Source organism: Pristis pectinata, chromosome 33, assembly GCF_009764475.1.
Source record: "Pristis pectinata isolate sPriPec2 chromosome 33, sPriPec2.1.pri, whole genome shotgun sequence".
Lineage (NCBI taxonomy): Eukaryota > Metazoa > Chordata > Chondrichthyes > Rhinopristiformes > Pristidae > Pristis > Pristis pectinata.
Genome location: NC_067437.1, coordinates 13,809,254 through 13,837,251, shown reverse-complemented (window position 1 = coordinate 13,837,251; position 27,998 = coordinate 13,809,254). Strand labels below are relative to the sequence as shown.

Genomic DNA, 27,998 nt, shown 5'->3' with positions numbered 1-27,998 from the left:
TATAGGAAAAAATGGTTTATTCAAAAAAAAACTTGAAGTGGGAACAAATCATTGTTCAATAATTAAAGCATTCAAACAATCTTCAACTACAAATGAAGGTGGGGACACTTCATTCAAAATGGCTGATCACGCAGTCAATCTTTCATGTGTTACTTACAATCTTTTACCTTTATCTTTGTTTGGCAGTGTGAACCAGTTACAATGAGTGGCAATGCAGCAGGAATCAAGAAGTGACAATCACCCATGTCCCCAAAATACCTGGATTAGAAACAAATTCTAAAGGAAACTCCTGTGTTAAAGGAGCTTCTCTTCTGTACTCATTTTGTGTCAAAGCACTCTCACTTTGGGTCATATTTCCTTCAAATGAGTGAAGAACATCAATTTACTTTCTTGACAAGAGTAAATGGAGACTAGTAGCTTCTGATAATTTCCCAAATTAAAAAGAAAAGAGTTGTCCACGAAAAGGTCCTATACTGGCTTAATCTACATATTATAACCTCCACTTCCTGGATAATTTAAAACCTCTTTCCACCAAAGAGATCCAACAGCAATACCACCCTAATGGCATTTAATTATGTACTGACAGGAAATGAGTTGTGCAGCTCAGTCACCAGTTCAGCATCAGGAAGAGGGACAAGCTTGGAGCCAAAGTAAAGCTTTGCACTGGCAGAATATGAGGCACAGATTAAAAACCCTCTCATCCTCTAGTTCCCTATTTAGGAAGCAAGGCACTTTGTGGCAAGCTTTTTAGCAGAGTGAGCATTATGTAGAGTGAAGGATTACTGGAGGACATAGACACTTTATTCTTAAGGACAAAAATCATCAGCATGTTTTTACTGTATGACATAAAAGTCCTAATTAATAAGCCATAACATGATCAAATTCTTTAACCTAATAAAGCGTAAAATCAGGGAGCTACAATTAATATTCCGGAAGCTGTTTTAGAAACTGAAGCACTTCACTTTGGTGCTTTAAGATGGAGAGGCACTATGCACACTGGATCACTTTTATCTTGATGGTTTCTTGATGTTAAGTGTGACACTTCAGATCTGGTTTAAAAGATGGCAATGTCACCCACTGATGTTAGGACTGTGCTTTTCAGCCTTAATAATGCTGATGCACTCACACTGTGCAAAGCTCATGAGAACGAGAAACAAAGCATCCAAAGCTCATCCCTCTGGTCACTCTCCCATAATAGCATCTGGCTGCGTGTGGAACATCCCAAACATTTTTGTACTGACTGGCTTGCCGGGGAATATTTTGGAAAAAAATGAAGTTTTGGACATCTAGCCTTGGAATGCTACCTGACCACGTGCTGAATAAAATAATTCGCAAGGGAGCGTGACTCTGTCCCAACACACACATTTCCATCAATTATTACTGCAGAGAAATCAGGAGTAGGATCCCCAGCGTTTTATTCTCATTGCTGGCAGCCAACTGTAGCATCTCAACCAAACGTTAACTCAGACTGAAGATCAGTCTTGGACCTTGTACAGGTCATACTGTCTAGTTACACAATGTGAAGTTAATGGATATTTTTCTAACTATGTTAGTCATGCCACTTCTTAAAGAGAGATCTTACATCAAGTGAAATGTAAAATGTGTTTATAGAATGTGGTCAGCTAACTGTTCCGAAGGGAGCTGCTGGAGGCAGGGGTTGGTGGGCTGCATGACACAAACCACAGCTCTAGGGCAACTCATGAATAGATGTCAATCCAAATATGAAATCCAAGATAAATACCCAACCATCTGTCCAGAGTGAAGTAATAGGGAAGGGAGTAGGGAACAATCATCTGCCTCTGGTAAATAAATGCGAAACATAGAGAATGAATTATTAACAGCTACTGATTCAAAATCTCCAGTTACTAATCTCGCATCTTTTTTAAAGCCTGCAAATAAGTCAACAGATTGGTGATCGCAGCTTGTTCCTGCTCAGGAAGAGACCTCAAAAGGTCCACTGACTGAAATACACTAATTCAACTCCAATAAACACATTGGTGGGAGAGAGAAAATATCCTGTTTTTTTTTCTTGAAAAAGTCCACTTCTGCATGCACACTGCCCTGCTCCACAAACTGACCAATTTGAACCTTGAAGACCTACTAAAAACTGTGAAGTAACAACATTAAACATGCAACAATGCTACACTGTCCCCACGATCAGTTGGAACATGAAAGATTCCCTCCAGTCATTCTGGCATCACCTCTTCTTAAAGCCATACTTTTTCCTTTCGTAGAACAGGTCAGTTTTTGAGCTGCCAAGATTAACAATTTTCGGACATCCATCTCTCTGGGAGACAAAAAAAAAAGATAAACTGAACCAGTCACTGTCAAGTATGCAAGTTGAGCCATATGTGGAGATCTGATCACCAGACTGTGTTGCAATGAACCCAGCAGTTAGGAAGTCTGCTGCCCCTTCAGTGAAGCTAGGTTGAGAAATTTGGAACTGAATGCTGATTTTACCAGATATTCTACAACAGGATAATTAAGTAGAGCTCTAATTTCTCATTCAACAATCTGCTGGAGGAACTCAGCAGGTTGAGCAGCATCTATGGGGGTGGGGGAAGGAGGAATTATCAATGCTTCCAGTCGAAACCCTGCATCAGGGTCCTGAAATGACCTGAAATGTTGACAGTTGCTTCTCCCCTACTCCACAGATGCTGCTCGACCTGCCGTGTTCCTCCAGCAGATTGTATTTTTGCTCCAGATTCCAGCATCTGTAGTCTCCTGTCTCTAATTTCTAATTGCTTGGTGCCAAATTCTGCCGGAAAGCGAACATGTGTTAAAAGGCAAAGAGAGATAGGAACAAGCTACCAACATCCTCTGGCCACGTTGTATGGCTCTGTGGGCAAGGAAGTCCTGGCTGGTTAGTGCTGATATAACTGCACCTTTGTATATACCAGTCTCATGAAGAGGGAGAAAACATTCAGAAGAATAATGCTTCAAGTTTTGAATACATAAGAATGTATGACTGGACTGTTCACTTAAATAATCAGATCCTAAAATCAAGCTCATTTGAGATTGATACCATTTGAAAACCAACAATTTTTGTTTACATTCACACACCCCAGTACATTCTAGTTGCCACTGAGGAGCTTGATCACAACATTCTCTAAAAGATACTTTAAATTCAGGTGAAAATTCTCTGCAAACTTACATCCTTTTCCTGGATTGTGCACTCCTTGCAGTAGTAGGCATCAGAGACTCCAGGGCCACCACAGATCACACATCGTCCCTGGTAGGACCCATAATTACACTCATCACAGATACGCACCAGTGTGCACGGCCTGACATAGGAGTCACAGATCACACATTTACCATCACCTAAAGGAAAAAGCAATGAAACAAAAAGGCAGGACATTTCAAAAAGTTTCGTAAGTAATGGATTAGTTTCTATAAGCACTCAAATTTGAATGGAAAGCCAAATGCTACAGATACTGGTAATGCTGAGCAGGTCAGGAACACCTATGGACAGAAAATCAAGGTTAACGTTTCAGTTAATGAACCTCTGACCCAATGCACAGCACACAACAGAAATTAGCAATGAGATAAATGATTAGTTATCCTGCATTATTGGCATCACTTTGTGGGGAGAAGACCAAGCATTTCTGCTCTTCAAATACCATGATACAGGTTAGCAGATAGGTGAGAGGTTTTGTCCAAGTTTACTTTATGGAGGCTAGATGATGAAAATTTTGACTAGTTGAATATTTGGAGAGGGGTTGGGGGGCAGGGAATGGAAAGAAAGGTTTCAAAACATGGAGGATGGGTTCAGACCCAGTTGGCCTAGACAAAGGCTGAGCAATGAGATCGGAGTAATTTCTTCCAATTCTTTACTTTTTGCACATTGCTTACCCCTCCTCTTACTGTTGTGTCACTCAAGCAGACGACTGGGTACTTAGTTTTTACTTTTGATTTTATATTTGGGTTGAAGTCTATTCCTTCCACAAAACCCTCTGTCCCTTTCCTCTACAGTTCACCAAAAAAACTACCTCTTTGACCTAACTTTTCATCACTCATTCCATTCCCATGTCTGGCCAGGTGTCAATTTTCCTGGAAACAGACAACAAATTGATTCAAGGACAGATTTTTATTTAAAGATTTTGCAAGATTTGGGACAGGGAAAAGGGTGGGACTAGGGGTGGAAGTATGCAGTGGACCTATTTTTGCTACCGTGTTTAATTTACTAAACCTGTGCCACTGAGGAATTCAAAGCAGTGAGCTTTCACAGATAGACTTGGAACCAACCTGGAAACCACAATCATTTGAATAATATGTATAGGCAGAAAAAAGTAGATACATTTCCAAGATACGGCAACTCCTACTGCAAGTGGGAAGAGAAAATTAATGATTTGTGTTGGAAAACGCCAAGCACTAAATTATAATAAGCCTAAGTGTAGATATCAAATGCCATATCCAGTAATAGTTGACGAGAAAGTGCCATCATAGCACCTCCCATGGGTGCCTCAGGGGAGGACGGGGCAATAGGAGGATGAACTAAAACAAAGTTTGCATTGTACTGCTGCCGTGTTGTGCTCAATTATTGCTTCATTGCTGCATGCCGGAGGATGTTACTCTAACTTACGATGGTTCACAGTGTTAAGTGCACTGTGGGACAGCAGAACACAGAGGTAATTCCAAAAAGGCGATCTTGAACAAGGATAAGGTGAAGGGAGAAAAATAACTTCCTATTCCTCATCAACACAAGATCATTCTGATAGCAAAAACTTCACTCAACCTTGGCAGATACTGAAGCATTCTGCACTATTAGCTTTTTAGGTTTCTACAGATTATGGATTAGGTTGTCCCAACGCAATGTTTAGGGACAGACCATACCTTTACAGCTCTTTCCCCCTCCCCACCCCCCAACACACACACACACACACACACACACACACACACACACACACACAGAATTGCTTCAGAAAGGCTTCTAAAATTTGGCTACACCACCTGAAATCACTAATGGAAATTTCAAAGTAATTTGGGAAATTACTAAATAAACAACAAAGCAATAAATATTGCAAAGCTGCTAATAATAATGCATTTAAACTGCTTGGTAATAAGGATATTACTAGCAACAGCAACAAGCATATTAAAAGAGAAAGTGGTAGAAAACTTTTGGCAGCTCAGTCAGAATCTATGAAGCAAACAACAAATTAACGTTTCACTTTGTGATACTTAGCAAGATAATAATTAATCTTACTCCACAACTGCTGACTGCCCTGTTGAGTGTTTTCTATTTTTGAGTGTTTAGAGATTTCCTGTATCAGCTGTTTTGAAAATGTTGTTAAGGCTGGTTCTAAGACTCTATATTTTGTTTTAAACTCAACAAACACTGTTCAAACAAAAAAACCCTGGCAAATGCTTACTTTCACTCAGTGACACTCCTTCATTTAATCAAACCCAAAATGTCTTAAATAATGACAAACTTCTCCTTTAATATTTTCTTCCCTCCATCTTAAAGTCCAAGGTACACTTCTATAATAATACTCATTCATCCCTGGCTTCATAAAATCCTTCAGCATAGAAAACCACTGTTTGGCTTTTCATGCTAAACCCAGTTCTCTGAAATTGTTATTCAATTACAAAAAACCTTGGTGGTGCCTTTCATGACTTGAGGATGTCTCAAAGCATTTTTCAGCCGATGAAGTACTTCTTTAAGCATGGTCAATGTTGAGAAAGTTTAAACAAAATAATCACTATCAGGACTTATTTTGGACCGCCTGAACGGATGTGCGTTATTAAATGAGAATGAATCGTGTCCAGGATCATTGAATGGTTCATGTTTGTTCAGACTGGAAAACAATGTTTAAAACCAGTGGGCATCAAGCCAAACAAAAATTTTAAAGTTGCAACTGTTCCTATTTTGCTACCATTTCTCAGTAGTCATCTTCCCTCCCCCAAGTATATATCCCTTTGAAAGTAGTTATTGATTCTACTGCCATAGCCATTCAAGGAGTACATTCCTCACTGTAACAACTTAGAGAATACAAATCCACAAACTAAATTAGGGTACAATGCACCAGCTCTTAATTTTTCTCAGGAGCTCAAAACTGCAACTCCTATGGCCTTAATTTTTTTAAGCTAACCTCACTTTATGACCTCCTAAATACCCAATGTTAATCACCATTTGAACCTAATTTTCCCATTCTCTGCAACATTGTCAGCTTCTCGATTTGAGTGCCTTATCCTTCCACCAACAGTTGCTTTGCTATATTGAGAGTAACAGATAGCGTGTTGGGTGTGGTGTGACAGTTGCTGGGTTTATATTCCAGTCTCCAACCTGTCTGACTGGACAACTGGTGCTGGGTTTTGCTTCAGGCTCAGTGGAAGCTGCACAAATCATGCAGGAGCAGACATGCCAAATGAACAGAAAGAACCAGCACTTGTATGCCATATTTCACACTTTAGGATATTCTGCATTTATTCACAGTCAATGCATTGTCATTGAAATGTGGTCAATGTTATACAGACATGCAAACAAGGGAATACATTTCCATATATCAAAGTTCCACAAAGAACAAGTGAGATAAATTATCAACTATAGCTGATTGCGGCGCGCTAAGGAAAAACGACAGAGGCAGAGAGAGCTGATCTCCAGAAACTTTACTTAAGCCACACCAAAACATGCCAAAAACACTCTACCCACAAGCCCCCGCCACCATGTGGGCCCCAACCACGTAAGAACGTTCCCGGAAGGTCCGACCCTGGGAGATAGTTCAAGACGCACTTCCGCGCATGCGCCCGATGGTGGTTCGAGTTCCATGTCTGTGGGCCGCCACACAACTATCTTTTTTGGTCATATTGAATAAAGGATGAATGTTTCAGAACTGCCTACTCCTCTTTGAATGATGTCATAGGATCTTTCATGTTAAAAAAAAAGAGGCATATTAATGTGGCACCTTTCCCATTCATTTCAGGACATTGCAAAATTCATTACAACTAAATAAATACTAACCCATCTAATACGGGAAACAGGGCAGCCAGTTTGAACACTGCAAGATTCCACATGTTTTAGTAACATTGATTCAAGGACAAACTCCAACTGAAACACCATGGACAACTTCCTTGCTCTTCTTCCAACTAGTGCCATGGAATGTCCGGCATCCAGAAGAGAGCAGGCAGGGCCTTGGATTAGGATGTCATTGACAAGATGCCATTGACAAGATGCCACCTCCGACAGTGCAGTACTCCCTTGATATAGTGCTGGAGTGATGACCTAGATCAATTTATTACCTGCTGATCCAATAGCAAGTCATCTGACAGGCAGAGAAGATCCTTAACATCTCTGCCAATGACAGGACCACTCGCAATGCAGCATCCTCAGTGATGAACTGCAGTGCTGGCCTTGGTTTTATATCCCCAATTCTGGTTTGAGCTCTCCATCTCTACCTTACACCCTGGATAAGTAGATGAATAGTGAAAGGACGCAGGTATTTGGTGGTGATTCTCTACGTGGTGAATCCCAATCTCAACTGTGCAACCAGGGATGACATTGATTGCATGCCAGAGGTACCAACAGGCTGGAGAAAAGATAAAGAATCAAAGCCAGGCTAAAACATTTCTGAGTAGCACAGGTCTTGCAGCAAATCATCTGCTGACCCTATTTCCCTGAAAGTAAAAAGACGTATGTTAATATAGATCAAACTATGTAATAAGAGTTTCCCAACATTCTGCGAGTCAGCTAGGCAGCGGTTTTGAAACTTTGATTAAAAAACACATTACCTCTTCACCAAAGAGGAGTGGAATTTTCCATTACTACATTCCAAGGATTTCCGCTCCTAGCCAGAGCTTTGCTCTTTCCATCACCACTGCTGCTGTACAAACACAATAATTCAGATCTCAGGGGCACTTCTACACAGAAACAGTGACGGGCAAATTGCTTTCATGCTTATATTCCACTCAAAAGGAACAAGTGGCATTTCAGGGGCACATCTACACAGAAATAGTGACAGGCCAATTTGCTTTCATGCTTATAATTCATTCAAAAGGGACAAGAACCACTTTTACTGAGGAGGTACTTATTCCTCAAATATTTCAGACTGAGATTAACCCCAGGACACACAATCTTGTGTAACGCCTTGATCAGAACATTCTGCCAGCAAAGTGGTCTGTCCTGCCTTTGTGCCAAACTGCTTACACCTTTCTAAATCTCAAAGCCAATCCTCCTTTCAATAGCTTTTCATCCCTATATTTCTACTTTACCCACCTTCTCTGGGTACTCAGAATTTTCAGCCTTTTTCTTTATTGCCTAATACAAGCCTGTATTTCTTCTCCCTCCTGACTATGCAACTGTGGGAGGTTGCTTTTCATAACAGAGAGATTAAACTGAGGCCCTGTATGCCTGTTTGATGAATGCAAAAATCAAATAGAACTATTCAAAGAAGTAGGGGAGTTGGCTGGAATCATGGCCAACTTTCTTCCTTCAACCAAAACAAATTAAATGGTCATTCATCTGATTATGTATGTGGAGCATTGCCAAGTGTAAAATGGTTGCCACAATCATCTACATAACAGCTCAGAAAGCAATTAACTGACTGTGATGCAGTCGGGGGCATTCTGATGACACAAGTAACACTATACGAGTCTAATTATTTTCTTCTTTCTTTAACATAGTCAGCACTGGAGAGATCAATTTTATAGTGGGGGAAGAAGATATCAGGCAGAACATCCTGTGACAAAAAAAAAATCAGAGGGCGACTTGGCAAAAATGGATGAAAGCAAATTAACAAAGTAGAAAATTACGTCACTAAACTGTGATAAATCCTACAGGATTAGATAGAAATTATCTATCTCGAGGGTTTTGACAGTTGTATGCAGGAACATTGCAGATGGCAAGCCTAGCAATTATTTTTCCAAAGTTCCCTTAATTTGGGAACAACTGCCAATGGGAAAACTCTGCACATAATGCCAAAAGGTAGAAAGGAACCTGTTACCCCAGGACTTGATATCAAGAAATTTCACTAAGTTTAAGATTCCAAAATCAAGGATGGAGTGACCGGAGCCCTTAGAAATGTTTCGTTTTAAGGGCAACTACTATGCATAATATTACAAATGAATTAGATTATGACGAGATAGAAAGCCACGTATCCATGTTTGCTGATGACACAAAGTCTGGCTGTATTGTACGCCGTGTGGACAGATGCATTAGATTGCAAAGAGATATTAATAGATTGAGCAACTGGGTAAAATTGTGCCAAATGGATTTCATCTTAGGCAATGTGAGGTCATCCACTTTGGACTAAATAGGAAAGAACAGAGGATTTGTGAAATGGTGAAAAGCTAGAAGCAGTAGTGGCCCAGAGGGAATTGAGAACTTATGTACCCAGATCATTAAAATGTCACAGACAAAAAATAAGTAGACTAATGGAACGCTGGCCTTTACATCTAGAGGTCTGAACTAAAGCTTATGCTACAACTATCAAAAGCCCTGGTTAGATCCTACCTGCAGTATTGTGAACAGCTCTGGACACTAGACCTTACGAAAGATAAATTGGTAGGAGTGCCAGAGGAAAATTCCACTGGGTCAAACAAACTATTTTACCGGACTCTAACCACACATAACTACACTTGAATGTACAAAACCAATCTTTTGCATAAGGGACCATTGCAAAGGGAGAAGACCTTTGTGCTTGACCGGTAGAAGAACAGCACAAGACAGGGCAGAAGGCAATAGAAAGCACACATGGCACACATCAGTATGAATGTTTGGGCTACAATTAAGAAATGGTAATAATCCTCAAAATGCAGAACAATGTTACAATCTAACTGCTGACTACATAGTACACCAACTCCTTAAAAATTGCAATTCCCAGCCGCTCCAAAACAAGAGTAAATTGCAATGAACAAAACTTAAATATGAATTTCATTGACATTAGCAACATTTAAAAGCCATCTAGTTAAGTACATGGATAGAAGAGGTTTAGGCAGCTATGGGCCAAACACAGGCAGATGGGACTAGCTCGCTGAGCAACACAATCGGCATGGACGAGTTGGGCTGAAGGGCCTGTTTCCGTGCTGTATGGCTCTATGACTATAACCTGAAATGGAAAATGCCATCAATGACAGAGGCCACAGGCCTCAACAACATGTGCACTCAACAGAAAAAGAAATTTGAGGCAATAAACACACCTGTGCCTGCCAACTACCAAAGTGACCCATGAGCTCCATCCCATACCCTTTTCCAAAGCCTTGCAAGTGTACCTTTGTTATATATTTATCCAATTGCTTCCTGAAGGCCCCAGTGGAAGCTGGCTCCACCACATCGACAGGGATTGCAGATTCCAAACACATACTACAGTCCCCCGTCCCAGGAACCATCTTACCATCTTCCTCCCAATTCGCAACATTGCCAAATTTTCTGTCAGCCACAGACTTAGGAATTGTAACTTGCACCATCAAGTCTAGATCACAAAAGAAAGCAATGGCTCCCACAACCAATCCCTGGCAAATGCTACTGCTCATCTCCGACAAGTCTGAAAAATCATTCACCACGACCCTCTGTTATAATCAATTTCATCCACGCCATCAAGGCCTCCTTTATTCTATACACTTCAGCTCTACTGATCAGCCTGTTACGTGGCACCTTACCAAAAGCCTTCTGGAAGTCCATGTACACCGCATCAACTACATCACTCCATCAAAATATTCTATCAAATTGGTTAAATACGACTTTTTCGTAGCAAATCTGCACTGGCTTCTTTGAATTAATCTATTGCCCTCTAGTTGAAGATTTATCTCATCCCAGATCAATGTTTTTCCAGAGCTCTCCCCATCAGAGAGACAAGCTGATGGCTGACGAGAGGTCTGATTGCTCACCCAAGTTCTGGAGCAAAACTTATGTTAGTAAAGCCACTGCCCCACAGTTCCAACAACCCAGGTTCAATCCTGACCTCCGATGCTGCCTGTGTGGAGTTTGCACACTCTCCCCATGACCGCATGGGTTTTCCCCAGATTCTCTGGTTTCCTCCCACATCCAAAAACATGCAGGTTGTTATACTAATTGATCACAGTAAATTGTCCCTAGTATTTCTCTATGACTCTGTGTTGAGCTCAGCACAGAGAAAAGTACAGCTGTTGCCACTTGCAACAGAACAGCCTGTCCCAAGGAAGGTTGGTACCTCTGCTCTTTAACCTCAACAGGAATGATCAACCAGTCCAGCTAAACACACGTAATTTTATCTACATCAATGACATGGTGATAGCATGACGAAAAACTACCGCTTGGATCGAGTACACTGACAGCTGCACTCGGCAAGCTGACTGACTACCATCTGCTAATTAACTTCGACAAAATCCCAAACAAATTACAGATCACCCTCTTCCTCTCTGCAACTGCAATGCGAATACTAAACCAAACGTCAACTGGAAGGGCATCCCTCTCACAGGCAGCGAAACCCCAGTTTACCTCAGATAAAAGCTGGACCTCACACACTTGACTATTCATTCTCTCTATGCAGCTCTTAAAGTCTGAAAAAACAGAGGTTTGCAAGCTTAGTGGTGAGCACACCCACCCAATACATTTGCCCCACATTACTGTAGTGCCAAACATGCTTGTTTGTAATTAGAACATCCAACCCAGAATATTATAAACATCTATGTAGTGCCAAATAATGGTAGGATTATGGTTCGCCTTAAGCCAATGAATGTCAAGTTTGCACATCCTCATTAGAATACCACCAAAGAGAAAATAAGTGACAAACAAGTGACAAACATCTTCACCTTCCTACTGCTGCAGAAGAAGCTAAGGGCTTCTTCGTGACAATACAGATGGCCAACACAACCAATGCTGCTGCCTGTGATGACTTGTGATAGGCTTGACTTTGACGTGCTCTGGTGAATGTAAGGGTGTGGGTGGGGGAAGAGGGAAGAGGGGGGGAAAGGAAAGAGGTGTGTCAGCCTGGCTATAGGGGTATGTGAGCAGCTTCCTGCAGGAGCAAAGAAGAAACAGATCACCTGGAAGGTGTGACACCACTTCCACCCAAGCTGTGTAGAAAGGGATCAACATAATGAAATGGCGATGTATTATTGTACCCAAGAGCTATGACTGCAGCGAGGAGTGAGCAACCTCCTCCGATTTGCCCAGTATACGAGGATGGGCGATGCACAGCTTGGGATTTTGCCAAGGTCACATTGAAAGCTGTGCATTTTGCCCATCAACAGGAAGATCTAGGAATCTGGTGGATGGACACAGGAAGGAGTGATACTGAGACTTGCTGGAATAACACCTCAACCACAAGATTTAAATTATGGACTGAGATTACACAAACTGCAACTGAGATGGCTAAACATGATTCAAGTCAAGTTGTTAAGATATAAGAGACCTGATAGCATTCACGGCCTACACCACTCAAATGCACAGATGGTTATGTAGTGTATGTGTTGCTTCAAGTCCCTTATTGTAGAATCTCATGAAAGCAAAATACTCCATCCTAGGAGGTGCTTCCGAACTTTTCTCTTCCACTTTGAAGAAACATTCAACTGACTTAGGTACGACCTGAACTTCCTCCAAATAATATAAACCTGTGAGATGACAGGACAGGTAAATGAGAGGACACATGATGACCAGCATCCAATTTTCCCCTCCTCTTGTAAACCTGCCTTTGCTGCAAGCTAATCCTAGCAAGGAAACAGCTATAAGGAAGGTTAATCACTCCTACACTCATCAGAAGGTTGCTGCAGACCAGTTCTGCTCCACTACATGCAAGTTGCTGCAAAGGAAAAATTGGATCTGCCATTTTTCTAATTCACATGAAAACACTTGGGCTTTCCCCACACCAGTCACATGAAGAATGGTTAATTGCTATTACAAGATTAAAATGAAAATACAGACAATGCACCAGGAAAGAATCAGAGGAGAATAGGGCGCGGCAGTGCCTTTTACAAAATTAAAAATGACCTTGAGTTTTCCGGGCAGAAAACTTTAGCTACATTAATATTTTGACAGGTTAGGGGTTGCAGCTGAAGATGGGAGGGGAGCCAAAACATCAATGGAAGATAAAAGGAATGGAGAGGAAATGCTAACCTATCATCTCACTAAGGTCAGCTCTTTCCTTTTGCTTCTATAAAACAAAAAGCTTGCTTGTATCCTCTGCCTGGGAGACTTGTCCTTATAGCCTGGATTCCCATGGTGCACATACTCCGGTGTCAGGCAGACTATGTGCCAACCAATGCCAACGCTCAATTATAAAAGGAACATTTACTCAGGGACAAGCTCAATCCGCTCAGATTTGTGTTTCATATGTGGAATGCAGCCCAGTTTTTTTCCACAAAGTCAGCCTAAGCTTCAATTCGATCTGTACAGAGAAATGGTAATCTTGCTGGCCCTGGTACAGGAAGCAGTGAATCGAGCTTTCTGTGTAGTAATTACATTGGAACTTAGAAAAATAAGAACATTGCCGGCTTGAATAAACTTTTGTTTCCATTCATTAAGCTCCAGCAACTTGCAATACTTCACCCAAATGAGACATCTTGGTCCAAATTTAAATATGCTTCTCTCCCTCTCTGCTCAATAAGGAAGCTGGAACACTCACTCACCATTAAACAGTCAAATACAGAAAAGCTAAAGGAAGTTGCCAGCTTTTGATATTGCTTAAAAGGGAGGGGGAGTTGGGAATTGTGAAGGAAGGATGGACAAACTTACATAGTGCCTTTCATATCCTCATCATGTGCTCCGACAACCACTCAGGCAATAAATTACTTCTAAAATGTGTTGACTGTTGCACTATAGGCAATCGGAGCAAGCAATTTGTTCAGAGTTAGGTTCCACAAATAGTCATCAGATAAATGACCTGTAAATCTGCATTCCTTTAGTGGTATTGGTTGAGGCACAAATGTGGGGCCAGGACACCAGAAGAAACCCCCTGTGTTTCTGTGAACAGTGCCAAGGGATGAATCCATGAGGATGAATGGGATCTCTGTTCAATGTACCATCTTTGGAAAGAACAGCACATCCTATAATCCAGCACTCACTCAAGAATAAGCTAAGAAGTATCTAAATACATAGTCCCTTTAAATATGACATTATAAGACCACTAGGATAAAGTAGCAAACAGAAAGTGTCCAGATTATTGATTCACCCTTTCTAAAACAGGAGATTCATGGAATGAAAGAAGTTACCATGTTAGTCAGCTGAGATGGTGGGATTGTATAATAACTTGAATCAATGCAGTGATGAGGAGAAAAAACTGAAATAATAACCTAGCCTTGGGTCTCATTCTTAAACCATGATCTATTGACTTCAACTCACTACAGGACTAAGGATTAAGCACTGGTGCAATGCTTTCCATAACTTATCATAACTCAGAGGGGCACAGTTATGAGGTAAAGCACCTGGACGAGGTACTTGAAAGCAGCCAATGCATCTCAGTCAGTGCCTTCAAACAAAAGCAAACCAGAGGGAAAAGAAAATTGAACCTTGCAGCAAATACCAGAAGAGATTGCAATAACTTCTACTGTATAGCTAAAAAGTACTTCAAATTAAGTCTCTGCTGTAAAATGACAAAAAAAAATGTTCTTTCACACAGCACAATGATAAAAACCAGATTTTTTTTTAAATGTTGGTGGTAGGATAGCTGTTAGATGTGGGATAAATAATGCAAAAATTTTCTTGGTCTTCTCCAATTTCATCATGGGATCTTTAACCTAAGGAGTTGGGCATTTGGTTTACTGCCTCATCTGAAAGATGGGACTTAATTAAGAGGGGACAGGCAAGAATGGAAACAATAGTTTGATGAACAGTTTCTCTATTTTGAGAGGCTCATGTTCTAAGCATTAGAAATGTTCTTGGATTTTTTTTTGTAAAAGCAGAACAGAGGTGTGAAATGTGGCAACCAATACTAAAATAACATCACATCTACTGTATATATTCAATGCTGTTTTGTGGAATTTAGCAAAGTTTCAAGCTTGCTGGAAACATTCAAACACCTGCATTTATGCAGCACTTTAGTATAATAAAATATCCAAGGCAATTTGCAGGGACATAATAAGATCAGTGAAACAGATTGGTCTAAGGCTCATCAGGGAGGAGAAAATTCCAGACTTCAGTCTAAACAGCTTTGTAATATCAACTCGAACCATAAAAATCAGCACTACAATTTGATTACAGATATTGTCCTTCCAATCTCGTCCTTCCATTTTTGCAGTGTGAAACACGGCTTATAGGTTGGTTACTTATGATTAAAACAATTGATAACACCATACAGAAACAATCCGCAACATTAAACATTTTACACCTGCCTACATTGCCTAACATTCTCCATTTTAAATCTGTGTCCAGAAACCCTTTAAGTGAAGTTAACTCATTATGGAGTTGCTGCAGTGCTACAGCTGGTCAGGAGGGGTCATTACCAGCGAACAGACAATTCCTTTTGTATATGTGGACATAAGCAAAGAACAAGGCACTACGTAAATTGCAACTTTGTGGATATTGTAGACCTGAGCCATCAATGCTAAGTGGTGCATCATTCCCTCATGTACTAAATCTCACTCTTCCAGACGCAGGGATAACAATGGCTGCAATGCGATGATTTTAGGGAGTGGCCCAACCCACTGGTGAGGGTTAGGCACTAAGACTGTGGGCCCTGCCCACAGTGCTGGATCAGGCTTTTCCTCCCCCAGCCCTGGCCATCAATGCAGAGTGCTGCCCCTCTCACTCACTGAAGGAGAATGGCTGACAGCTGAGGAACAACAGCAGCTGGTTTTCAATAAGAGCCATAAGAGAACCCCATTATTAGCAAGTGTGAGGCGTTTTTAAGGAAAAAGTGTTTATCTAGTTTAATTTGTTTGCTGACTTCCACTCTCACCTCACCCAGAATGGAAAACGTCTCCAGATGTTTCCAAATTACTGCCATGGCCTAAAACAATTATTATTTCTTCACAATTCTTGTCTGTAATTCAGCTACAATTTTTGAAGATCATCACATTATTTAGACAAGATTTTAGATATATAGAAGTAATAGTAAAATGCATGCCTGCTTTACCTGATGGTTGCATTTGGAATGACTCCCACTGGAAATTGATTGGTGTATTAAATAAATCCAATTACAAAGCTGTAATTATCTTCTCTAATCATGCTGACTGGATTTATAGAATACTAACTCATAAACACAAACCCAGATGAAAGATGTATGCTGATAATAGAACAGGCAGGAGCGGTGGGCTGGTTTTGGTCATGTCCCTCCATGATTCAAAACCGTGCCAAGTGGCAGGATTCAGCTGTCCAGAACAATCACTTCCAATGATCTTCCAGAAGTCTGCTACCACCTGTGGAACTGATTTTGGCAAGGGGCAAAGGCTCGGCAGTCAGATAACTATTTTAGTAAAATGCAATGGAAGATTTATGTCCAAAGAAGACAGATGAGCATTTGTGCAGGGCCATATTACATTTCTCAGAAACTCCTCACAGTACCACACTGCAAATTACTTAGAAATCCAGTCACTGTTGTTACATAGGCAAAATGTAGCAGTCATAGTGCAGAGAAGATTTAATAAGCAGTTAATCTGTTTTTGGCAATGTTATTGATGGAATTTAGCCAGCATGCCAATTGAGCACATTGCTCATCCACAAACAATGGCACTAAGTCAACATTTATGTAAAGAAGCGGATCAGGTCGTTGGGCATCAGTTTAATACCTCACATGAAGGACAGCACCTCTAACAGTTCAACAGAAGCATTGCAGAAAGATGTTGTGAACTGGCAATTTGACTCAAAGCTTAATTCCCAAACTGCCACATCTATTCCCCTCGATTTACAGCTGAGTATCCCATTCACACCCCTTGAACCTACATCACCATTTATTCATGTTAATCCCGAACTGAACCTTATCTCCATTTACTTGTCTTAGTTTATATTTTCTAATGTCCTAATCCAACAAAGATTCAGTCTTCAAAGCCCCAACTGTCTCATAGTGTGAGAAGCCAGAGAGGGTTGGAGAATTAAAGTTTTCAGACAACTTTAACCTGAAGGCAGGTGTTGCATTGCCTCCGGCTGCGTAAGAAGGAATAGTGAAAGGGGAAGGGAGATGTACCTGGTGGTGGTACTGCTTAAAAGGTGGCAAAAATTAAGGAGGATAATCATTCAAATGTGGAGGCTAGGTGAAGAAAAGGGGAACCCAATCCTAGCTCTGGGTGAGAGGAGAGGGGCAAGATCAGAAGTGAAACAGCAGTTGAAACCCTGATGACTAAGGTGGAGGGGAAACCATGGTAAAGGAAAAAGGAAGACAAATCATGGTGGGGAAGGAGGCAGCAACAGAAGAGATATGACAGTGCCAGAGAAAACGGCAGAATTGAATTCTCAGAGAAAGCAGGATGGGAGGAGATGTAGTAGTCAAGGTAGTTATGGGAGTCTGTGGGCTTATAAAAAAGTCAGTCACTAACCTATTCCTTGAAATGGAGACAGAAGTTGAGATTAAAATGAGAACAGGCTAATAGTTGGCAGCAAAGGTGATGAAAGCATCTATGCTGTTGTCAATGCACCCGGTAGGACCAATCCATATATCCCACAAAGACGCTGGCATGACTTGGACCCACATAGCCTCTCATCCACACACTGGTGGCAATTAACAGTGGCTAATTAACCTACCAACCAGCATGTCTTCTGGAAGTGGGAGGAAACCAGAGCACCTAAGAGGGAACCCACACAGTCAGAGGGAGAATGTGCAAATTCCACACAGTCAGCACCTAAGGTCAGGATTGAAACTGGGTCTCTAGTGCTGTAAGCAACAGTTTTACTAGCTGCATCACTATGCTGAACTTAAAGAGTAAAAGGTAGAAATAAAGGTGTTCTATGGGATAAGAATAGGCTTTAATGATGGGTCTATCAAAGCAGTTGTTTGCATGTAGATCCTGGTGAGGAGGTAGAATTAGATCGGCGTAGTTGGGGACTGAGGCTAGAGGTTATAGGGGAGAAGATCTCCACAGGAATGTAGGTTGACAAGTATTTGAAAGACAATGATGTTCAATGGTAGGGTTATAGTCCACAATTAGGTATAATACATCTTAATATCATCAACTTGATTAGATTGCCCATAAATAGTTTATATTATTGGCTCTGCAAGTCATGCGTATATAACTTGTTCTGTAACTTACACTAAAATGATGCCAGGCCAAAGAATTCCGTGCTGCCTCCCTCCCTTCCATCCCAATATGATAGTGCCAATATGGAAGACAGTATTTCAATGGTTTTGACCAAGGCACAAAAAAAAAGGACAAGTTCCTCACCATTGTAACTTGAGATAATGGAAAACATTCCATTAGCTCTTTGAATTCCTTTTTGCACCTGCAAAGCAGCTTTAAGAGGCATATGTGCTTAGACTTCCAAATCCCTTTCTACAATTCCTCATATCTCAGTTTAGAAGCTATGCTGATTTATCACTTTTGGGTAAAATAATTGCCAAAATTTGGCAGAGTTTTACCCACCCACAGAATTTCGACATTAATCCTATTTGCCTTTGCAACTTCCTGCTCCCAGCGACATAACTCAGCTCCCAATACAACTTTGTCCAGTTGGTTATTCAAATTACAAAATGATGACAGATGATGAATTAGGGTTGAATGGAGATAACACTGAAATCCCATGAAACTGCAAAAGAAATAAGAATGCAGCTTCATGGACACTTTGAAATACTGGTGACAAATAAATAAATGGTCATTGTACATTTGTGTTTAAGTTTGAAACCATAAATAGTGCAGTCTTAATCATAAGTTTTTTTTCCTAAAGATCTGGGAATTGTCAGAAATCGAGCCAGTTACAACTTGCAAGGAAAAGAAGTCATTGATCAAAGTCAGCTCTTTGCAGATTCAGCTATATTATAAAAAGATGTAATTACAACAAGAAACAAAGCCATTGCAACAAGACTTCATTAAAATGGATAATTGGAAACCTAATTGAAGTGCTAAACATTTTGGACAGTTTTTATATGCAAATCATTAACAATGGATGGTAAATTACCATCAGATTCTTTTAATCTCATTCTCCGAGCTGAAATGTATTTTATGCCAATAAAATATAGTGATTGACAGCTTCAAAAAGATTTTGAATTTTTTAAAGAACTACAGATGCTGGAAGGCTCAGGTGACTAACAAAGTCTTCAAACTGAAAGGTTAACTTTCGTTTCTCTTTTCACAGATGGAGCCTGACCCTCTTGAGTCTTTTTGCAACATTTGCTTTTTGCAAAGAGGTTTTACTGGACAGAGGAGGAAGGAGAGTGGAAGGGCGAAGCCAACTGGTACTAAGCAATATTCAGAGGCATCGGACATGACTGAGCACAAAGTTGGTTGGTTGAGGAAACTTTTGAAAATGGTGGAACATGCAATAATGTAGAATGGAGCTGTAGAGTACTGAGCCTAATGAGTGTCGGCATTTAAGTGCTGAATAAGGATAATGGCAGATAAGTAGAGAGGGAAAGGGTGCACTTGCTCATCTGTTCAAACAAAAGGTAGATGCAGAAGCCAAATGGAGAACAGAAATCTAGGATGAAAACTTTGATGTCAAAAAGTATAATCGTGAACATGAATGAGAAAGGTGAAGGGACAGCAATAGGACGTGGGCTCTGAATTAGTTGGAGTTTACAAAGAGTAGAGTTTATGTCTCTGAACAAACATACGTCAGCAGAGAGAAGGGATGGGGCAGCTCAGAATTAGGAGGGCATTGAAAGCCAGCACGGTGCTCAAAGGCAGCCTGCTTTTTTCGCAAGTTGGAACTTTGTGATCACGAGAACTTCAGAGATACCACATCACGTAAGGTTAAATTTGGCATTAAATAAAAATATATCAGCACATTTTACTCTGATGAAGGTAATTTTCCCCATAGCCATGTGACATACAAAAATACATTGCATATTTTTATAAAGGGATTTAACCAATAACAAAACTTTCTGGCCATTTTCCATCTCTCTCTTTTATTTAAATACAGAGCACAAACCTATGTTTTAAAACTGACCTGCTGTAGCTCAATAGTTGAGTCACCAGTGACCATTAAAAACTGTCCAGCAGGTTTATGCCAGATTGGGGACCTTGAACAGTGAGCAGCACCTTCTGATTTTGTCAGCACTTTGCCCACTACTACAGTTTGAAAAATACTTGCTAAGACCATAAAAGATCCAGTGAACATTTTGCCAAGTTTTCTAATTAGGAGAAAACACTCAAAGCAGCAAGAGACTGCAAAAGAGATGGTTAGGAAAATAATCAAGAGGCAAAAGTACTTACATTTCTCACACAATCGTCCAATAGCTGTAAAATAAAAAGAAACTCAAGTTAGATTAAGGTCGCCACTTTCGATCAGGGACATAAGCAGCCATAAGTTCAGGAAGCCAACTGAGATGTGGGAGAAATAGAGAAAATACTAATACTGCTACTCAACTTATTTACTGTGATATTTTCCCCTAGGTGAGGAATCTTACTCCATTTTGCATAATACCACAGCATATTGAAGTACAAATGGACAATATCTGACAACACTAGCATGCAATTAACCAATCAACGTTTCCCTCACGTGTCCATTTTGTTGTGAAGTTTAGAGTGACTCAAGCTATTTTCTGAGAGAGAAAAGAAATTGAAATTTAAACAGTAGTCCACCAGAGACCGTCCGTTTGAAGTTCTTGATGTCCCGTTCAGAACCTGCTGACTAGGATTTTGCAACAGCAAAGTTGATTGATCTATCCAGGTTTGCTGTCATTATTCTATGAAACCGACAGCAATTTCAGGATTTCCAAACACTACGAACATAAAAATATTAAAATCACTACAAGTGTTTCAATGCTTCTTCACAGGTTCCATTTCAATCAAGGGAAATCACTTGAGCTGATGATTTTTTTTTCCAAACTAGTCTCATTGTATAGAGACTTGCGTTGTTGCTAAGGCTGTTTTTAAAAGAATTCTCTTATCCATAATTACTGCTTCACAAGCAATCATATCCTGAAAATCATATTTTAAAACGTAATGCAAAAGTAAACTTAAAAAAATAAAATCTTTGAAAATTACATTTCAATTGCTACTGTAATCATAGAACAGTACAGCACAATACAGGCCCCTTGGCCCACAATGTTGTGCCGACCTTTAAGCCTTGCCTAAGACTATCTAACCCCTTCCTCCTACATATCCCTCTATTTTAAATTCCTCCACATGCTTATCTAGCAATGTCTTGAATTTGACCAATGTACCTGCCTCCACCACCACCTCAGGCAGCACATTCCATGCCCCAACCACTCTTTAGGTAAAAAACCTCCCTCTGATATCTCCCTAGAACTTCCCACTCATTACTTTAAAGCCATGCCCTCTTGTGTTAAGCATGGGTGCCCTGGGAAAGAGGCACTGGCTGTCTACTCTTCTATTCCTCTTAATATTTTGTACACCTCTATCATGTCTCCTCTCATCCTCCTTCTCCCCAAAGAGTAAAGCCCTAGCTCCCTTAGTCTCTCCTCATAATGCATACTCTCTAATCCAGGCAGCATCCTGGCAAATCTCCTCTGCACCCTCTCCAACGCTTCCACATCCTTCCTATAATGAGGCGACCAGAACTGGACACAGTACTCCAAGTGTGGTCTAACCAGAGTTTTGTAGAACTGCATCATTACCTCACAGCTCTTAAACTCGATCCCAGACTTATGAAAGCTAACATCCCATAGGCAACTTTCAGGGATCTGTGGATATGAAACCCCTATCCCTCTGCTCCTCCTCACTACCCAGAATCCTGCCATTAACTTTGTACTCCACCTTGGAGTTTGTCTTTCCAAAGTGTACCACCTCACACTTCTCCAGATTAAACTCCATCTGCCACTTCTCAGCTCAGCTCTGCATCCTATCAATGTCCCTCTGCAATCTTCTACAATCCTCCACACTATCCACAACACCACCAACCTTTGTGTCATCTGCAAACTTGCCAACCCACCCTTCTACCCCCTCATCCAAGTTATTAATAAAAATCATGAAAAGTAGAGGTCCCAGAACCGATCCTTGTGGGACACCACTAATCACAGCCCTCCAATCTGAATTCACTCCCTCCACCACAACCCTCTCCTTTCTACAGGCAAGCCAATTCTGAGTCCACACGGCCAAGCTTCCCTGGATCCCATGCCCTCTGACCTTCTGAAGATGCCTACCATGTGGAACTTTGTCAAATGCCTTACTAAAATCCATGTAGACCACATCTACTGCACTACCCTCATCAATCTGCCTGGTCACCTCCTCAAAGAACCCTATCAGGCTTGTGAGACATGCTCTGCCCTTCACAAAACCATGCTGGCTGTCCCTGATCAGACCATGATTCTCTAAATGCCCATAGATCCTATCTCTAAGAATCCTCTCCAACAGCTTACCCACCACAGACGCAAGACTCACTGGTCTATAATTCCCTGGACTATCCCTACTACCTTTTTTGAATAAGGGGACAACATTTGCCACTCTCCAATCCTCCAGTACCATTCCCGTGGACAACGAGGACTCTAAGATCCTAGCCAACAGTTCAGCAATCTCCTCCCTTGCCTTGCGGAGCAGCCTGGGGAATATTCTGTCAGGACCCGAGGACTTATCTGTCCTAATATTTTCTAACAGCTCCAACACATGCTCTCTCGATATCAACGTGCTCCAGAACATTAACCTTCCCGACACCGTCCTCAGCGTCAAGGCCCCTCTCCTTGGTGAATACTGAAGAGAAGTATTTATTGAGGACCTCACCCACTTCCACAGCTTCCAGGCACATCTTCCCATCTAATCGGTCCTACCTTTACTCTCGTCATCCTTCTGCTCTTCACACAAGTGAAAAAATAATGTACAAATTCCAAAATTATTTTATACTTGTTAAAAATAATGAAAAATTGTGTTCGTGCTTCACAATATCCAGCCCAACAAAATTCCTTAATGTTACCCTGCTCAGTTGGCATGATGACAACAGAGCTGCTGGCACCTAACAATCCCCTTTGAACTGATACCTGACAAGGGCAGGCATTAGAAAAAGGGAAGCTCTTGTCTTCTTTGGATATTTGCAGAGTGTTTTCTATGTGGTTAGTCTATTACATTTCAAGTGACTGCTGTAGTCTGATATTTCAGAACGTATGACAAAATTGGAGCAGGATGGTCCGTGGGGATGAGGGAGAATTGAAAACTGAATTTTAGTTTCATAAACAAGCTAGTATAATATTGGTAGGGCTTGGGAAGTCAGCTGAGTCCTTGATGAAACAGTAGTTATCTTCAGTTGGGTTTGTGGTCTCTTCACCCTGTCTCACAAGTTATAGTTAGGTATCATAGTTACCAAAGCTGCCACTTATGCAAAACCAAGCTATGGCTTCAACACCAGAGCTTTTCCATCGGTCAGCCTTAGCAGTGGAGTCTGCCAGCTGGCTCCCTTTTACACAATGCAGAAAAATTGTTACAGATTTGAGGATGGTTCAAACAGTGTCAAGGATAATTGTCAATTTCATCATTCTCTTCACCATAACCTAGAAGTATTCATTCACAGTATATCAGATCCCAAGAAAAACCTGAACATGAGAAATGGAAGCAGGAGTAGGCTATCCAGACTTTGAGCTGCTCTGCTTTTCATCAAGACCATGGCTGACCTATCTCAACACTCTTTTCTAGTTCTGTCCCTAGATCCCCCAGAAATTTATCAATCTGTTTTGAATGAACTCAATGACTGAACCTCCCAATACGTTTTGGGGACAGAATTCCAACGATTCACCTCATTTCTCCTCATCTCAATCCTAAATGGTCTACTCTTCATTCTCCAACTGTGCTCCCTGGCTTTAGACTCCGGAGCTGGAAAACATCCTCCCTGCATTTAACCTGTCAATCCCTTTGAGAATTTTGTACATTTCAATTAGATGATTTCTCCTTCTTCTGACCTCGAGAGTATAATTTTAGTCTATTCAACCTCTCCTCAAACAGCAAAGCTACTGTCCTTGGAACCAGTCTTATGAATTTTTGCTGCATTTCCTCAATGGCAAGGAGATTCAACTTTATGTAATATTCCATGTGCATTCTCACCAAGGTCCTTTATAACTGCAATTAGACTTCCTTGCTTTTGTAATAAAGTCTAACATAACATTTTCCCTCCCAATTGCTCGCTGTACCTGCACGTTGGCCTTCATTGACTTGTGTACATCTAGGTCCCTTTGAACATTAACACGATCCAAAGTCTCACCATTTAACAAACAGTCCATTTTTCTGTTATGTGCACCAAGGATGATGACCTCACATTTTCCACAGTACATTTTATCTCCCGTATTTTCATCCACCGAGTTCGTCCCTCTCCCCTTTGAAGCCTCTGCACTCTCCTCCGTACTCACATCACTGCCACGTTTAGTATTGTTAACAAACTTGTAAATGTGACATTTGGTTCCTCAAACAAATTGTTGAGGAAGATTGTGAATATCTGGGGCCAAAGTACCAACAAGTCCGATACCGACTAGTCACAGCCTGTCAATCGAAAATCGATCATTTATTCCCATTCTTTGCTTTCTGTCTGATAACCAATTCTCAATCCATGTCAGCATATTACAACCAACTCCATGTGCTCTAACCTTCTTGACCTAACTCCTGCGTGGGAGCTCATTGAAAACCTTCTGAAAACCTTTGGCTCACCTTCAGCCCACTGCAACCACACCAGCCTTTTTGAGAATGTTACACAGCTAGTCTCAATGCCTGAACTGGGAATAACTCGGAATTAAAAATTTAAATTCGACTGATATAAACCACAATGATAAAGTAAATCATGGGATTATTAACTTTAGGAACAGGAGAAAATCATTCAACACTTCCAGCTTGCCCTGTCTTTCGGACAGATCATGATTGATTTGTACATCAAATCATTTCCTGCCTTGTTCCATATTCTGATCTAAAAAAAGTATCAAATCTTAAACTGAAAAACCCAATTGCCTTGGCATCTGCTTCTTCTGGGAGGCGAGGGGGTGGAATTTTCTGATTTCTGCTTCATACGGTGTGCAGTTTCAGGATTTAGACCCAGCCAGAAAGGAACCAGCAATTTAAACCAATTAACAACCAGGTTAAGGTGTGAGAAACTTGGATGGGAACCTATGGTAGTGGTATTCCCATACATATACTCCCCATCTCCTATTTGATGGTAAAGGTCACGAGTTTGGCAGGTGCTGTGGGAAGAGCCTGGCTGATATCTTCACTGCATTCTGTAGATGGTACACACTGCAGCTATTGTGCACCAGTGGTGGGAGGAAGCAACGTTTAGGGTGGTGGTCAGAGCACGCTACTTTGTCCTGGATAGTGCTGAGTTTTTTTAATATATAAAGGAGTTGCTGGAACAGCACTTATCCAGGCAAGAGGAGAATATTCCATTATGCTTCTGACTTGTGCCTCGTAGATGGTACAAGGGTTTGGAATGCCAGGTGGCGAGTTACTGCAGGATACCCAGCCTCTGATGCGCTCTTGTAGTCACAGTATTTGTGGTTGGTCCAGTTGACTTTCTAGTAAATGGCAACTGCTCCCCAGCCCCGCCAAAGCATTGATGGTGGGGGACTCAGCAAAAGTTAATGCATTGCATCAAGCACAGGAGAGTACACTCTTTCTTGTGGAGATGGCTATTGCCTGGAACTTACATGGTACAAAATGTTACTTACCACTCATCAGTGCATACCTAACTGTTGTCAAGGTCCTGCTGCATGTAGGCACGGGCTGTTCCATTCGCAAATGGAACTGAACACTGGGCAATCATCTGTTTCTGACTTCGTAAATGAAAGAGCTGTAGATGGTTGGTCCTAAGACACTGCCTTCAAGAACTCCTGCAGTGACATCTGGGAATGGGATGAAGGCGCTATGACAACCACAAACATCTTCCTTGTTGGAGGTATGACTCAAATGACTAAAGCTTTCTACGATGCCCATTCATCGGTTTTACCAGGAGACCTTGATGCCACAGGCAATCAAATGCCTTGGTGTCAAGGGAAGTCACTCCCAACTTAACTCCAAAATTCAACTCTTTGGTCCATGTTTGGTCCAAAGCTGCAATGAAGTCTGATGTGGAGAGGTCCTGGCAAAACACAAACTAGGCATCAGTGAGCAACACATAAAGCATTGGAGGAACTCAGCGGGTGATGCACCATCTATGGAGGAAAATGGCCATTGACATTTCGGGTCCAGATGAACGGCCTCAACTTGAAATGTTGACCGTTCATTTCCCTCCATAGATGCTGCCTGACCCGCTGAGTTCGGCCAGCACTTTGTGTGTTGCTCCAGATTCCAGCATCTGCAGTCTCTTGTCCCCTAGGCATCAATAATGAGCTAGTGCTGCTCATGATGGTACTGTCATTGATGGCTTCCGTAACATTACTGATAATTGAGAGTAGACTGATTGGGCAGGAATTTTGTCCTGCTTTTTGTGAATAGAACTGAGCAATTTCCCACATTGCTGGGTATGCCAGTGTTGTAATTGTACTAGAACAGCTTGTCTGGAATTGCTTCAGGCTCTGTTGCACAGATCTTCAGTATACGTGGGATGTTTGGTCCAACAGCCATAGATATAGCGTGGAAGTAGGTTTTGCAGTCCATTATGCACATGCTACTTCTTGATCAGATCTTGCTGTTTATTTTTTTTTACCTCTCTCCTAATGTTCCTTTGTCTTAAGCCTAATTTATATTTTTATTTACTTCCCTGTTGACATAGGAGCCCATTCTGCCCTTTAGGTCTGTGCCAGCTGTGAGATCTCCTTTATTTCCTATAACCTATTCACTCTCATATACTCATTAACTCCCCACTGCCTTTCTTATCATCCACCTACACTGGAGCCAATTTACAGTAGTCAATTAACCTACCAGTCTGCACATTTTTGGGAGATGGGAGGAAAGTACAACGCTCGGGGGGTGAAACCTAGGTGGTCATGGAGAGAATGTGCAAGTTCCACACAGACAGCACGACATCAATCAGGATTGAACCCGGGGTTGCTGGAGTTGTGAACAGCAGCTTCTACCAGCTCTAACTCCCTCACTCTAATATGTGAAGGCAGTTGATGGGGAACTGCAATTTCAAACCAGGCTGCGTGAAAACAAAAGACCAGAGTGGTCCGGTGGGAAGAGGGGTGATGATAAGGTGGGGAGGCAGGGAGAGAGGGATGGGGGTGTGTGTGTGTGCGCGGGGAGGTGGGAGGTGTGCAGGGAGGGAGGCACGGGGGGATGAGTGGGGGGAGGGGTGGGGAGGGGGGAGGAGAGGGAGGGGAGGGGGAGGGGGAGGGGGAGGGAGGGGGGAGAGGGGGAGGGAGGTGGAGGGAGGGAGGGGGAGGGGGGAGTGGGGAGGGAGGTGGAGGGAGGGAGGGGGGAGAGGGGAGTGGGGAGGGAGGTGGAGGGAGGGAGGGGGAGGGAGGGAGGGAGGGGGGGGGAGGGAGGGAGGGGGAGGGGGAGGGAGGGGGGGAGGGGGAGGGGGGGAGGGGGAGGGGGGGAGGGGGAGGGAGGGGAGGGGGGGGAGGGGAGGGGGGGGAGGGAGGGAGGGGAGGGAGGGAGGGGAGGGGGGAGGGAGGGAGGGGAGGGGGGAGAGGGGGAGGGAGGGAGGGGAGGGGGGAGGGAGGAGGGGGGGAGGGAGGAGGGGGGGAGGGAGGAGGGGGGGAGGGAGGAGGGGGGGAGGGAGGGGGAGGGAGGGGGAGGGGGAGGGAGGGGAGGGAGGGGAGGGGGAGGGAGGGGAGGGGGAGGGAGGGGGAGGGAGGGGGAGAGGGAGGGGGGGAGGGAGGGGGGGAGGGGGGGGAAGAGGAGGGGGGGAGAGGAGGGGGAGGGAGCTCAGGATCGGTGGGGAGCAACAACTCCCCCCGTCCGTCACCACAGTAACTCCCCACGTGCCCGGAGCCCGCCCTCAGCCGGTCCCAATTCCAAACGCAACCGGTCAGAAACCCAGGGAAGGAGCCTGTGGACACATCGGCCGCCGACTCACCGACTCCGGCTTGTTTCCGACAGAAGATCAGGTCCGGATGATGCTTCGCCATCACCGCTCCAACCGCCAGCCGCCGCCGCCGGAAGCGCTAGCCGTCCGCTGCACTTTGACCTCTACACCT

At 42.4% G+C, this 27,998-nt stretch overlaps 1 protein-coding gene across 1 annotated transcript; it reads right to left on the bottom strand.

Moving 5' to 3' along the window:
• Positions 1 to 2: 2 nt before the first annotated feature.
• Positions 3 to 27,996, bottom strand: phf5a (PHD finger protein 5A). The gene is made up of 4 exons (XM_052043352.1): positions 27,878 to 27,996; positions 20,206 to 20,229; positions 3,155 to 3,321; positions 3 to 2,287 (listed from the first exon to the last, which is right to left on the bottom strand). Exons 1-4 carry the CDS (start codon positions 27,927 to 27,929, stop codon positions 2,198 to 2,200), a joined length of 333 nt encoding a protein of 110 aa, XP_051899312.1. The 5' UTR covers positions 27,930 to 27,996; the 3' UTR covers positions 3 to 2,197.
• Positions 27,997 to 27,998: the final 2 nt, after the last annotated feature.